Below are 15,431 nucleotides of genomic sequence, written 5' to 3'. Positions count from 1 at the left end.
ATACTCATGCACTCACTTATCTTCAACCACTTAATCCAATTAAGGGTCGTGGGGGGCTGGAGCCTGCTTTTAGATCATGATTCCTTCAGTATGTTTTGACAGCCCTAAAGTGATTTTCTGAACATGTCAAGAAAGTCCTCTCTCTTAGATTTCACATCTACAATTCACTGGTTCACTCATGTTTGTGTATTACTCATTGGCCCATGCTTTCAAAGTATTCAGGGTAGGGCTCATATTAAGTATTGGTTTGCTTCATATTGACCTAAATTCTAGTAATGTAACAGCTACATCCAAGTAAAAGACAATGGATATTTAGGGCCTCATAACACTGAGCATGAATGAGCACAAACAGACTGAATGAGAAAAAAATCCAAACTTGGAGGTGCAGTCAGGACGGAGAGACATTCAGACAACCGTGTACGAATCTTGTACAACCACTTAAAATGTGGGCGGATCCCACCCTGACTGATTCATGCACAACCATTTGTATGCGTCCGATTGCAGTTGAAACGTGGTTGGAACACAGTACGAATATCTAGAATGCTGTTAGATTGCAGTACGTATAAGAAGAATGCACGTCGAATGCCATACGGGTGCAGTTCGATTGGCACCCGAAGTCTGGTTGGAAGGCAAGGGGAGGGGAGGGGGACCAAGCACTGTCTTCTGCTGTGTTTGTCAAGAAATGCCATTCCTGTCATGTAAACTAGGTAACTTGGATCATGGCAGTACTGTCATGCATGTAAGCGGAGCGATCAGATGATACAGCTTCATGCCTTTCCTCTCTCCAGGATATTAAGTCTGTGTACTAGCCATCAATTTATGCTTCACGACATACTGTCTGGACTTTGTGATTGCGTGTTATGGCCCAGTCATACGGCATACGATTCCTGAACAAAGGGAAAAAGTAAAAAACAGTCACAAATCATTGAGAAGAAGCTTTATTACTGAATAGCCTGTGAATCAAGAGCGCAAAAGGGATGAAAGAGGAACAAAACAAAACCGAAGCTAACGTTGATCTCAACGCTTTAAACGAAACACGCCTGGAGCCACTGCTGGACCAGTGTGTGTCTGCATCTCTGCGTTCCAGGAGTTGGTGCTGGGACGGAGCTCATAGCGCCTGAGTCCTGGAGAAACTGCAAACAGAAGTGCATGATCCGCCCCACTGTGGAGATCTGTGCGCACGTCGGTGGATCCACCTGCTCTGGTTCCTCATCCAGAACAAAAGAGGGATCATCTCCTTTGTCAGAATCCTCACTGTCTGACAACACGCTGCGCACTCCGTCTTGCTCCAGTAAAAAAAAAAAAAATGCTGATGTGCCGTGGTCACCGCTGTATCACTGTACTATGTTACTAAGCCAGATATATTGATTTATAACAGAAAACTGTCAAAAAGGGGAATGAATATAAGTGTAAAGATGATTGAATATATCAGAGCAGTAAATTGATCAGTCCGTGTGAACGCACATTGACTCCCCATGTGTGGTTATTCCATGAGCTGCAGCTGATCCACAATGTGAATTCTGTCTTCCAGAACAGCTCTTACATAATCATCTGAATCATCTACCTGTTGCCACATGTACATAAGGGCTGGATTGTTATTCCTACACTCATATTGTTATATTTAATTAAAAATAATAAGCGCACACAGGAGCTGCTGCTACCGCTGCTGCTGCTACCGCTGCCACCACTACCGCTGCCGCCGCTACCGCTGCCGCCGCTATCTCTGCTGCTGTGTTCAAGTCCCGTTGGAAATTACACAACTTTTTAGTTGTTTCAAATTCAGCAGTTGCTTGTGGTAAAATAATTAATTGTATCCACAAAATAATTAATTGTATCCATAAAAAGATTCAAGCAAACAGGCTGAGTTTGCCCTGTAGTTTCCGATGGTACATGAATGCAGCGGCGGCAGCAGCAGCAGCAGCAGCAGCTCACAAACGGCTTCTGTACTCTATGAAAACATTCAGCTGGTCGAACAAAGTTGAACTAAATGCTAACGTTACAAAAACTAAGCAAACAATAAAAAAAAAAAAAAAAAAAAAAAAAAAAAAAAAGAATGACAGGAAAACAAAATACAGATGAATTGAGGTTTTTGGCAGCATTTGTTCAAATTTTTCAACAGTGTAAAAATCCAGACAAAGCGCCAGCTGCAGGAACGAAGCTGCGTGAAGGTTAAATGATGTCAACGAAAGTCCAGATTTCTTGTTTCGCTTGGGCTTTATTGCTCTTCTTTAAGTGCTGTGTGACCAGGCATTTACATGCCCTGATGTGCAGTCCCGCTGTCTGGCTCAATGGCATGTATTGCGCTGCTGGAAGGCGCATCATATGGGATATATATTTTGTGGTAGACGAGGCATGTGCCATCGGCACTTGGCTGATGTAACCATCTCATGGCGCTCTCAGGCTGACAGGGATTCTATCACAGGCTGCAACCTGGCTGTTATTCATCCTGCGCTGTGAGACACATCTGGAGCCGTTCCAAAGGTGGTTTTCTATTTTATTTATATTGTAATGGCTTGGCAATACAATCGGAATGTCATTCTTCATATCATACATATCATAATATGTGTATTAGAGCTGTGACACCCCGTTCAGTTGTGCTTTGCCACGCCACACCGCTGGAATGCATTGACTCTCCATGGGGCAGCAGCAAGGCGCATCTCCTCGTGGTGTTGCAGCTGTGATGATCATAATATTTCACATACATTATCTAACCCATGGGTGGGAATGACAATGTATCTGTAATATAAGGTTTATTATGGATATAACATTGTGGGCTCGCATCGTATCGTGCACCCACCCCGTGGAACAGTCTTCCTGCGACCATGAGGAAGTCGCAGTCCGTGGACATTTTTAAGTCAAGACTGAAAACCTATTTTTATTCTCTTCCTTATGAATAGTTTTTATTTTTATTTGTTTTATTCTTTTACTTCTGTTTTTATTCATGTATTTGATTTTTTATTCATTTTTAATTATTTGTTAAAGTTTACATTTACTTGTTTTATGTAAGGCGCCTTGAGATGGCTTTTGCTGTGATTTGGCGCATTATAAGCTAATTTAATTTAATTTAATTAAACACCCCATTCAGATGAGCGTGACGCATTGACACACAGTGCTTTTGGTTTGATTGTGCAATGTTCATGTCTAGTACACAAGATGAATGTGCGCCATAGACATTGCACATAACAATATTTCCTTAGTGCACCTTGAATGGGATCCAGTGTAGGTGCATGTACAGCTCATCCCTGGCACATGGCAGCAGGATTTGACATGCCTGATCATGGTGAATATCTCTCAAGCGTGATCAGACTGTTCCGAATGCTGTTTTGATGCTGTGAGAATATTTAGAAAGCAGTCAGAATGCAGTTCGACTGCTGTTCAATATTTTTCCACCTCAAACACACCCTGAGAGTAGAAAGCATGTGCTCTACATTTGGGCTGTTTGGAGTGCACTCAGATTGCCGTCGGAGGTTTTGATTGTGCCTTGACTTTGCCCAAATGGAGGTCAGATTTTCATTCGGATGGCATTTGGGTTCATTAGGCCTCTAGTGTGATGGGTTATGGGATATTAAGGATGTCCTAACCCAAACCCCTACCCCCAATGCCAAAGGCAAGTTCTAGAAGCGCCCCATGCCACTATGGTCACTATTGACTATTGGTCACTAAGCTGGTGTTTGAAGCTAAAAGATTGTTATTCTGAAGAACATGTAAATATAAATCATGCAAAATGTTTCTTTTCAGAAGATTTACGACAAACTGTAATAGTTGTATGAAATTTGTAAGCATGACATGTCCATGAAGATTACATCTGAGCATGGCATTGGTTGTTTTTCTAACAACAAATTAAAAAAATAATAAAATCACAATGGCAAAAGAAGAGTTTAATGTCTCCAAGCTCATTTTGCAAGAAATTGCAGCCATAATATTTGTACCCATTTGGAAAAAAAAATTGAAGATTGTGCAAGGTTCTTTTTTATTCACATGAAGAAATGTCCCCAATTTTATGTTGTTCCAATTCAAAAGAATTGTTCTTGAAAACAGGAAAAAAAATGATCTTAATCCAGTACATAAACACTGCATGTTGAATAATCTCAATCTAATCATTTTTCATAGTCACTGTATATGTTTACCAAGCTGCACCTCCCTCTGGGTGCTCCGGCTTCCTTCCACATCCAAACACATGCACATGATTGGAAACTTTAAAATGTCCGTAGGTGTGTGTACAGGTGTGAATGTGTTTGTTTGTCTGTATGTGGCTTTGCGTCCAGGGTGTACACCGCCTCACACCCTATGCCTGCTGGGATAGGCTCCTGCCCCAGTGACCCCTTAATTGGAGTAATTGGTTAAAGATGAGTGAGTGAGTGTGAGTTTCCAAGTTGTGAATATTTGTTTTATTTAAAACAAAACAAATTCACATTTCAAAAGTGCTGATAAGTTTCTCCAGATGAGGCATGGAGAAGTGTCCTCTGACTTCTGCTATGGTTTAGGGATAAAAGGATGCACAATGTGTTCTCGACGTGATATAACCTGTACATTTTGAGGCAATAATTGCACCAAGATTTCAGTCTTGGGCTGAAACTGGATTACAGGAATGAGTATAACATTTTCTTGCAGAATGTAACACCTCAGTTTCCCACAAGACTGTATTTTTAGCTTCGATATGTTCGAGACATCAGCACATTACATCACATTGTTAAGGTGGATGCAACGATTTGAGCCCAAACACACTGTCTTTACTGTCTTTACTGTCTGTAAATATTGGTCAGCATTTCTGCAGCATTTTTCCATCTGAAGCAGAAGGTCAAAGTGCTTTACAATGATGCTTCATATTCACCCATTCATGCTCACCGATATCAGCCTGCCACCATGCAAGGTGCTCAACTGCACAATGGGAAAAACTTGGGTATTGAATAGAGGATCCTCTGGTTTTTAGTCCACCACTTTAACCTTTAATAATAAAATAATAATACCGGCACTTGTGACCAAATCAAATCGGCCATGTAGGACGTCCTACATGGCCATCCTAGATGGCGCCATTGATACAGTGTTAAACCAGTGGTCGGCACTGTTTTTTAATTTCATTGTTTCCCTTCATAAAAATAATTATTTTTATAAAGGATTCAAAGCCTGTATTAAAAAAATATGATCACTGCTTTAGAAATACAGTTCTCAAGTCAGCAACTATACAAATGTCCCCTGAAAGTACAGTTAACCTCCCACTGCTTCTAAGACACTGATTCTATGAAAAACCTGAACAACTAGCAAGACATAAATCAAATCAGTGCATCACGGTCAATAAATACCATTATATCTATAAATGTCTGTCTTTTGTTGAATAAAAGTGTGTTTTAAAACGTAATCATTGTTGAGTCAAAACATAGTTTTACATATTTTTATGAGAAGTACAATCTGATTTTAAAAAGTCCATGAACAAATTCTGTAATATACCATTAAAATGTTTAGAAATCAATTAAAGGCAAAATCCTCACAATGTAATGTGGCAGCATAATCATGCTCTGTGTTCTTGATTGGCTGCTGTAATGATCACATGCTTCAGAAAACAACAGTTTAATTAAATCTAAGTAAGTAAGTAAATTTTATTCATATAACACCTTTCACTGATAAAACATTACAAAGTGTTTCACAAAGCAAACAAGTAAAATACAATACAGACAGTGACATTTAAAACATAGGTTTTAAAAACTGGAAAACACAAGAGATCAAAAAGTGAGATGTCATTAATATATGTAGTGTGCATAAATAAAATGTTAAAAATCATGAAAAAGGTGCAAATGACTGACTTAATCTGGATGAATTTTCTTCTTATAATAGCAAAAGTCTAATAATTTTTCACAAAATGTCTTGTAAATCCCTCCAGAGGTGTTATCAGGTTACAAAAACAGCATTTTCAGTTTTACAAGTGTTTATTTCTCACGAGCCTTTACATAATATATGACAAAGAGGTTATATTAACACACAAACGAAACAGAGTTTGAAGCTTGCTAGACCAGCCACTGACGTCACTGTGCCGCTCTACTCTGATTGGCTGTCACCCCCACTCCTCAAAAAAAAACAAAACAAAAAAAAAAACAGAATGTGACATTTTAACTTCTTAAAATAGGTCAATGTTAGCCATCTTTGAACTTGTCCAAGGTCTGTGTCCCAAGAATGTAATAGGACTGGACTTGTGTTGGCCATATTTGATGGCCATCGGGTAAAAATCAGGGTTGGCCTGATGAAGATGTGATGTTTTATTGTTTTGGCCTACTGTGAGAAAAAAAAATGGTGCAAAGCCAAATTTACTTGCCAATCGCCCCAGTAAATAAACAGATTTTATTATCAAAGAACAAAAGATGACAGTCTTGGTACAGATAAACAGAAAAGTCAGGCTGAAGGATAAACACAAAAGAACAATCACAGAGAGGATGCAGATGATAACAGCCAAAAAATGATAAAAAACATGAACTTACATACTGTGAGGACAATGAACAAACTGAAGACAGATGTGTGTCTTAATTGAACGATGTGCAGCTGTGCTGAAAGGAAAACAGAGTGGATGTGCCACATCCACAGATACTCAGGGAGACACAGACAGGGCGATAACCAAACTTTAGTCTCCAAACAGAGGGTACACCCCTATGGGACAAATGTGAAACTATAGAACCAAGAAACAAAGATGAAAAAGGACCCCGGAACACAACTTACACATGACTAAGAAAGAAAGTAAACTTCTTCAATATGAAGAATTCAGGACCTCTGAACCAGTGTCCCAAATTTAAGGTCTTACAGTTTTGCCCCAAATGTTCAAAACACATTTCCAGAAACTGTGGCTCAATTTCTCAAATCTCTAAACATAAACTGTACAAAGTTAACTGTGTCACAACTCCACAGATCTCAAAATGAAACACTGCACTCAAACCATGTTATCTGACTCTTGTCAAAAGTGATGGATACATGAACATGAACTGTTCATGTATCCATCCCCTGCTTTGTCTCAAGAAAAGTGGCTTGAAAAGTGATGACTTATCCCTTAAAGTCAGAATGAATTACTCTTGTCCCAACTTATTTTGGAATGTGCTTCAGTTGATTTTTTTAACTTGCATTTTCCATATCCTTCCAGCTTTTTTTATGATTTGGAGTTGTACATATGTTTTAGGAAGCATAAATGACCCCACACAACTTTCCATTATCCTTGCTTCACCAATATGCTAATTCCTGTAAACTATGAAAAGCTACTGGAGAGGATTGACAAATTCATGGTAGGACACGTTTTTCTGATTAAAAATATCATGATGGCACATGTAAATACCCAGCTCATGTCATAAATGACCCCATTCAGCTACTCTAAGGTTAAGCCATCACGTTAAAAACTCTGCAAGCTATGCTCAACATCTCCATGCCTCTGCCAGTATCTCATCTGGACCGAGTGCCTTTCCATGCTTCATTCTCTTCATAGCTGTCCTCACTTCATCCTAACTAATCTGTTGCACTTCATGATTGACCTTTGTCACGTCATCCAGCCTTCTTCTTTCCCTCTCTTTTTCCTCATTCATCAGTGCCTCAAAGTACTCCCTCCATCTTCACAGCTCAAATATAAACCTGGCCCTTAGCCTTTGCCACATCTCTCTTCACCTACTCTGGAGCTTCTTGTACTACAGTAGTGTTCAGAATAATAGCAGTGCTATGTGACTAAAAAGATTAATCCAGGTTTTGAGTATATTTCTTATTGTTACATGGGAAACAAGGTACCAGTAGTTTCAGTAGATTCTCACAAATCCAACAAGACCAAGCATTCATGATATGCACACTATTATATAAGGCTATGAAATTGGGCTATTAGTAAAAAAAAAAGTAAAAAAGGGGGTGTTCACAATAATAGTAGTGTGGCATTCAGTCAGTGAGTTCGTCAATTTTGTGGAACAAACAGGTGTGAATCAGGTGTCCCCTATTTAAGGATGAAGCCAGCACCTGTTGAACATGCTTTTCTCTTTGAAACCCTGAGGAAAATGGGACGTTCAAGACATTGTTCAGAAGAACAGCGTAGTTTGATTAAAAAGTTGATTGGAGAGGGGGAAACTTATACGCAGGTGCAAAAAATTATAGGCTGTTCATCTACAATGATCTCCAATGCTTTAAAATGGACAAAAAAAACAGAGACACATGGAAGAAAACAGAAGACAGTGAAGCATGTTGGTGCAAGCATCATGATATGGGCATGTTTCTCCTACTATGGTGTTGGGCCTATATATCACATACCAGGTATCATGGATCAGTTTGGATATGTCAAAATACTTGAAGAGGTCATGTTGCCTTATGCTGAAGAGGACATGCCCTTGAAATGGGTGTTTCAACAAGACAATGACCCCAAGCACACTAGTAAACGAGCAAAATCTTGGTTCCAAACCAACAAAATTAATGCCTCGCAGATGTGAAGAAATCATGAAAAACTGTGGTTATACAACTAAATACTAGTTTAGTGATTCACAGGATTGCTAAAAAAGCAGTTTGAACATAATAGTTTTGAGTCAACAGCAGATGCTACTATTATTGTGAACACCCCCTTTTCTACTTTTTTTTACTAATAGCCCAATTTCATAGCCTTAAGAATGTGCATATCATGAATGCTTGGTCTTGTTGGATTTGTGAGAATCTACTGAATCTACTGGTACCTTGTTTCCCATGTAACAATAAGAAATATACTCAAAACCTGGATTAATCTTTTTAGTCACATAGCACTACTATTATTCTGAACACTACCGTATGTCCCTGACTATCCTATTTAGTTTTTGCCAACCTCTTCCTCCTTATACTTTTCTATGCTTCCCCACTCCACCACCAAGTATCCTTGTCTTCCTTCTTCTGCCCAGATGTCACACCAAGTACCTTCCTAGTTGTCTACCTCACCATTTTCCAGTACTTTCTAGTCATCCTCCCTGAATTTCACATGGCTCGTCTTCATTCAGCTTCCACCATCTGACCCTTGAATCAGACCTCACTATCTTTATCTTCTTCACCTCCAAAGTCATACTACAAACCACCACACTCTCCCATTTGAAATATCCCCTATATATAAGAACTTATTTTTCTTCCTAAAATCAAATCATTTTCTCCTTGACTAACACTCAGACATTTCCCTGAGATTGGTCCAAATCTGGCCACAACTTTTCAAGTTAGAATGAACTGTTCAAGTATTTGCTTGACCAGGTAACCGCATAGGTTTTTGTTTTTTTTTTGGCTTGTTTGTTTTGTTAGTTTGTGTTTTTTAAGTGTCTTTTCTTTATCCAGTTTTACAGGGATGTAAAGGACTGGTGGCTGTTTGGTTTCTATTTCTGCCTTCCAGTGGTTTGCACTGGGATCTTCTACACGTTGATGTCCTGCGAAATGCTCAGTCGTAAAAAAGGCATGCACATTGCACTCAATGACCATATGAAACAGGTACACTTGCAAAAGCCCGTTGCATTCACTCAGTCATCGTAATTTGTAAAACCTGCAGAACAAATGGCTTTAATATTCATTTTTCTTGTGTGTGCAGCGAAAGGAGGTTGCAAAAACTGTGTTCTGTCTTGTGTTGATTTTTGCTCTCTGCTGGCTGCCACTTCACCTCAGCCAAATTCTGAAGATGACATTGTACGACCAAAATGACCCCTACCGCTGTGAGCTGCTCAGGTAAGCATGACATCACACACACACACACTGACCTGATGTACATACTCCACAAGAAGCCATTACTCTCCACTTTGTGACTTTCTTCCACTGTTTACTCTGCTCCCTTCTATACCAGCTTCCTCTTAGTGATGAATTACATTGGCATCAACATGGCCTCCCTCAATTCCTGCATTAACCCGTTTGCCCTCTACTTTGTCAGTCAGAAGTTCAAAAACTGCTTTCAGGTAAGCAGGCACACCACGGTATCATAACCTAAAAATTGATGACAAACGCAAAGCTTTAATGAGGCGACTCTAATGTCGCCCTCTTGGCAGCATCAGACTTCACCTAACAGTCAGCCAACCCATGGACGGGTAAGGGGGTGCAGCATGCACAAGACTGTTGCGACCTGGGTGGGACAAATGAAGCCTGAATACGGCACTTCTCTCAAAGTTACCAAGGCAGCAATGGTTAAGAATTTAGTAAGTAACCGTAAGTACAAAATCCGTACATGGTCACTGGATCCTATATCTCTGGACATAGATAAAAATAAAATTTGTACATGGTCACTGGATCCTAGATCTCTGAACATAAATAAAAATAAATAAAATCTGTACATGGTCACTGGATCCTATATGTCTGGAAATAAATAAAAATAAAATCTGTACATGGTCACTGGATCCTAGATCTCTTTACATAAATAAAAATAAACAAAATCCGTACATGGTCACTGGATCCTATATCTCTGGACATAAATAAAAATAAAATCTGTACATGGTCACTGGATGCTAGATCTCTGGACATAAATAAAAATAAACAAAATCCGTACATGGTCACTGGATCCTATATCTCTGGACATAAATAAAAATAAAATTTGTACATGGTCACTGGATCCTAGATCTCTGGACATAAATAAAAATAAAATTTGTACATGGTCACTGGATCCTAGATCTCTGGACATAAATAAAAATAAACAAAATCCGTACATGGTCACTGGATCCTATATCTCTGGACATAAATAAAAATAAAATTTGTACATGGTCACTGGATCCTAGATCTCTGGACATAAATAAAAATAAATAAAATCTGTACATGGTCAGTGGATCCTATATCTCTGGGCATAAATAAAAATAACATTTGTACATGGTCACTGGATCCTATATCTCTGGACATAAATAAAAATAAACAAAATCTGTACATGGTCACTGGATCCTATATCTCTGGAAATAAATAAAAATAAAAATCTGTACATGGTCACTGGATATTAGATCTCTGGACATAAATAAAAATAAATAAAATCTGCACGTGGTCACTGGATCCTAGATCTCTGGACATAAATAAAAATAAATAAAATCTGTACATGGTCACTGGATCCTATATCTCTGGACATGAATAAAAATAAAATTTGTACATGGTCACTGGAGATCTCTGGACATAAATAAAAATAAATAAAATCTGTGCATGGTCACCGGGTCCTAGATCTCTGGACATAAATAAAAATAAACAAAATCTGTACATGGTCACTGGATCCTATATGTCTGGACATAAATAAAAATAAAATCTGTACATGGTCACTGGATCCTAGATCTCTTTACATAAATAAAAATAAACAAAATCCGCACATGGTCACTGGATCCTATATCTCTGGACATAAATAAAAATAAACAAAATCCGTACATGGTCACTGGATCCTATATCTCTGGACATAAATAAAAATAAAATCTGTACATGGTCACTGGATGCTAGATCTCTGGACATAAATAAAAATAAACAAAATCCGTACATGGTCACTGGATCCTATATCTCTGGAAATAAATAAAAATAAAATTTGTACATGGTCACTGGATCCTAGATCTCTGGACATAAATAAAAATAAATAAAATCTGTACATGGTCAGTGGATCCTATATCTCTGGGCATAAATAAAAATAAAATTTGTACATGGTCACTGGATCCTATATCTCTGGACATAAATAAAAATAAACAAAATCTGTACATGGTCACTGGATCCTATATCTCTGGACATGAATAAAAATAAAATTTGTACATGGTCACTGGAGATCTCTGGACATAAATAAAAATAAATAAAATCTGTGCATGGTCACCGGGTCCTAGATCTCTGGACATAAATAAAAATAAATAAAATCTGTGCATGGTCACTGGATCCTAGATCTCTGGACAGAAATAAAAATAAATAAAATCTGTGCATGGTCACTGGGTCCTAGATCTCTGGACATGAATAAAAATAAACAAAATCGGTGCATGGTCACTGGATCCTAGATCTCTGGACATAAATAAATATAAATAAAATCTGTGCATGGTCACTGGGTCCTAGATCTCTGGACATAAATAAAAATAAAAAGAATCTGTGCATGGTCACTGGGTCCTAGATCTCTGGACATAAATAAAATAAACTAAATCTGTACATGGTCACTGGATCCTATATCTCTGGACATAAATAAAAATAAACAAAATTTGTACATGGTCACTGGATCCTATATCTCTGGACATAAATAAAAATAAATAAAATCTAGCACTGTTGCCTCACAGCGAGAAGGTCGTGGGTTCAATTCCCATGGCCTTTCTGTGTGGAGTTTTCACGTTCTCCCTGTGTTTGCATGGGTTTCCTCCGGGTGCTCCGGTTTCCTCCCACACCCAAAGACGTGCGGGTTAGGTGGATTTGAATCTTTAAAATTGTCCATAGGTGTGTGTGTGTGTGTGTCTATGTTTGTTTGTCTATTTGTGGCCCTGCAACAGACTGGCGTCCTGTCCTGGTTGTACCCCGCCTCGCGCTCTATGACTGCTGGGATAGGCTCCAGCCCCCCGCGACCCTTAATTAGACTAAGCGGTAGAAGATGAATGAATGAATGAATGAAATAAAATCTGTGCATGGTCACTGGGTCCTAGATCTCTGGACATAATTAAAAATAAACAAAATCTGTACATGGCCACTGGATCCTTGATCTCTGGACATAAATAAAAATAAACAAAATTTGTACATGGTTACTGGATCCTAGATCTCTGGACATAAATAAAATAAATAAAATCTGTGCATGGTCACTGGATCCTAGATCTCTGGACATAAATAAAAATAAATAAAATCTGTACATGGTCACTGCATGGGCCCTAGATCTCTGGACATAAATAAAAATAAATAAAATCTGTACATGGTCACTGGGTCCTAGATCTCTGGACATAAATAAAAATGAACAAAATTTGTACGTGGTTACTGGATCCTAGATCTCTGGACATAAATAAAAATAAACACAATCTGTACATGGTCACTGGGTCCTAGATCTCTGGACATAAAGAAAAATAAATAAAATATGTACATGGGCACTGGGTCCTAGATTTCTGGACATAAATAAAAATGAACAAAATGTGTACATGGTCACTGGGTCCTAGATTTCTGGACATAAATGAAAATAAACACAATCTGTACATGGTCACTGGGTCCTAGATCTCTGGACATAAAGAAAAATAAATACAATCTGTGCATGGTCACTGGGTTCTAGATCTCTGGACATGAATAAAAATAAATAAAATCTCTACATGGTCACTGGATGCTTGATCACTGGACATAAAGAAAAATAAATACAATCTGTAAATGGTCACTGGGTCCTAGATCTCTGGACATAAAGAACAATAAATACAATCTGTACATGGTCACTGGATCCTTGATCTCTGGACATAAATAAAAATAAATAAAATCTGTACATGGTCACTGGGTCCTAGATCTCTGGACATAAATAAAAATAAATAAAATCTGTACATGGTCACTGGGTCCTAGATCTCTGGACATAAAAAACAAATCTCTACATTGTCACTGGATCCTTGATCTCTGGACATAAATAAAAATAAACAAAATTTGTAGATGGTCACTGGGTCCTAGATCTCTGGACATAAATAAAAATAAATACAATCTGCACACGGTCACTGGATCTAGATCTCTGGACATAAATAAAAATAAATCAAATCTGTACATGGTCACTGGGTCCTAGATCTCTGGACATAAATAAAAATAAACAAAATTTGTACATGGTTACTGGATGCTAGATCTCTGGACATAAATAAAAAAATAAATAAAATCTGTACATGGTCACTGGATCCTTGATCTCTGGACATAAATAAAAATAAATAAAATCTGTACATGGTCACTGGGTCCTAGATCTCTGGACATAAATAAAAATAAATAAAATCTGTACATGGTCACTGGGTCCTAGATCTCTGGACATAAAAAACAAAACAAATCTCTACATTGTCACTGGATCCTTGATCTCTGGACATAAATAAAAATAAACAAAATTTGTAGATGGTCACTGGGTCCTAGATCTCTGGACATAAATAAAAATAAATAAAATCTGCACACGGTCACTGGATCTAGATCTCTGGACATAAATAAAAATAAATCAAATCTGTACATGGTCACTGGGTCCTAGATCTCTGGACATAAATAAAAATAAACAAAATTTGTACATGGTTACTGGATGCTAGATCTCTGGACATAAATAAAAAAATAAATAAAATCTGTACATGGTCACTGGATCCTTGATCTCTGGACATAAATAAAAATAAATAAAATCTGTACATGGTCACTGCATGGGCCCTAGATCTCTGGACATAAATAAAAATAAATCAATCTGTACATGGTCACTGGGTCCTAGATCTCTGGACATAAATAAAAATAAACAAAACCTGTACATGGTCACTGGGTCCTAGATCTCTGGACATAAAGAAAAATAAATACAATCTGTGCATGGTCACTGGGCCCTAGATCTCTGGACATAAAGAAAAATAAATAAAATCTGTACATGGTCACTGGATCCTTGATCTCTGGACATAAATAAAAATGAACAAAATCTGTACATGGTCACTGGGTCCTAGATTTCTAGACATAAATAAAATAAACACAATCTGTACATGGTCACTGGGTCCTAGATCTCTGGACATAAAGAAAAATAAATACAATCTGTGCATGGTCACTGGGTCCTAGATCTCTGGACATAAAGAAAAATAAATAAAATCTGTGCATGGTCACTGGGTCCTAGATCTCTGGACATAATTAAAAATAAACAAAATCTGTACATGGCCACTGGATCCTTGATCTTTGGACATAAATAAAAATAAAAAATTGGTACATGGTTACTGGATCCTAGATCTCTGGACATAAATAAAAATAAATAAAATCTGTGCATGGTCACTGGATCCTAGATCTCTGGACATAAATAAAAATAAATAAAATCTGTACATGGTCACTGCATGGGCCCTAGATCTCTGAACATAAATAAAAATAAATCAAATCTGTACATGGTCACTGGGTCCTAGATCTCTGGACATAAATAAAAATAAACAAAATTTGTACATGGTTACTGGATGCTAGATCTCTGGATATAAATAAAAAAATAAATAAAATCTGTACATGGTCACTGGATCTAGATCTCTGGACATAAATAAAAATAAATCAAATCTGTACATGGTCACTGGGTCCTAGATCTCTGGACATAAATAAAAATAAACAAAATTTGTACATGGTTACTGGATGCTAGATCTCTGGACATAAATAAAAAAATAAATAAAATCTGTACATGGTCACTGCATGGGCCCTAGATCTCTGGACATAAATAAAAATAAATCAAATCTGTACATGGTCACTGGGTCCTAGATCTCTGGACATAAATAAAAATAAACAAAACCTGTACATGGTCACTGGGTCCTAGATCTCTGGACATAAAGAAAAATAAATACAATCTGTGCATGGTCACTGGGCCCTAGATCTCTGGACATAAAGAA

General features: G+C 37.8%; 1 protein-coding gene across 2 annotated transcripts in view; it reads left to right on the top strand.

Moving 5' to 3' along the window:
* LOC117520612 (endothelin receptor type B-like) overlaps nucleotides 1–15,431 on the top strand; it is a 74,561-nt gene that overhangs the window by 45,166 nt on the left and 13,964 nt on the right. For both annotated transcript variants that reach the window (XM_034181924.1, XM_034181923.1), the window contains 3 exons: nucleotides 9,283–9,432; nucleotides 9,530–9,663; nucleotides 9,779–9,887. In XM_034181924.1, the coding sequence (XP_034037815.1) occupies nucleotides 9,283–9,432; nucleotides 9,530–9,663; nucleotides 9,779–9,887 (393 nt within the window). The remainder of the gene's footprint in view (nucleotides 1–9,282; nucleotides 9,433–9,529; nucleotides 9,664–9,778; nucleotides 9,888–15,431) is intronic.

The sequence above is a fragment of the Thalassophryne amazonica genome, chromosome 11, assembly GCF_902500255.1.
Source record: "Thalassophryne amazonica chromosome 11, fThaAma1.1, whole genome shotgun sequence".
Taxonomy (NCBI): domain Eukaryota; kingdom Metazoa; phylum Chordata; class Actinopteri; order Batrachoidiformes; family Batrachoididae; genus Thalassophryne; species Thalassophryne amazonica.
The sequence above is the reverse complement of the archived record's forward strand: the minus strand, read 5'-3'. Positions and strand labels throughout refer to the sequence as shown.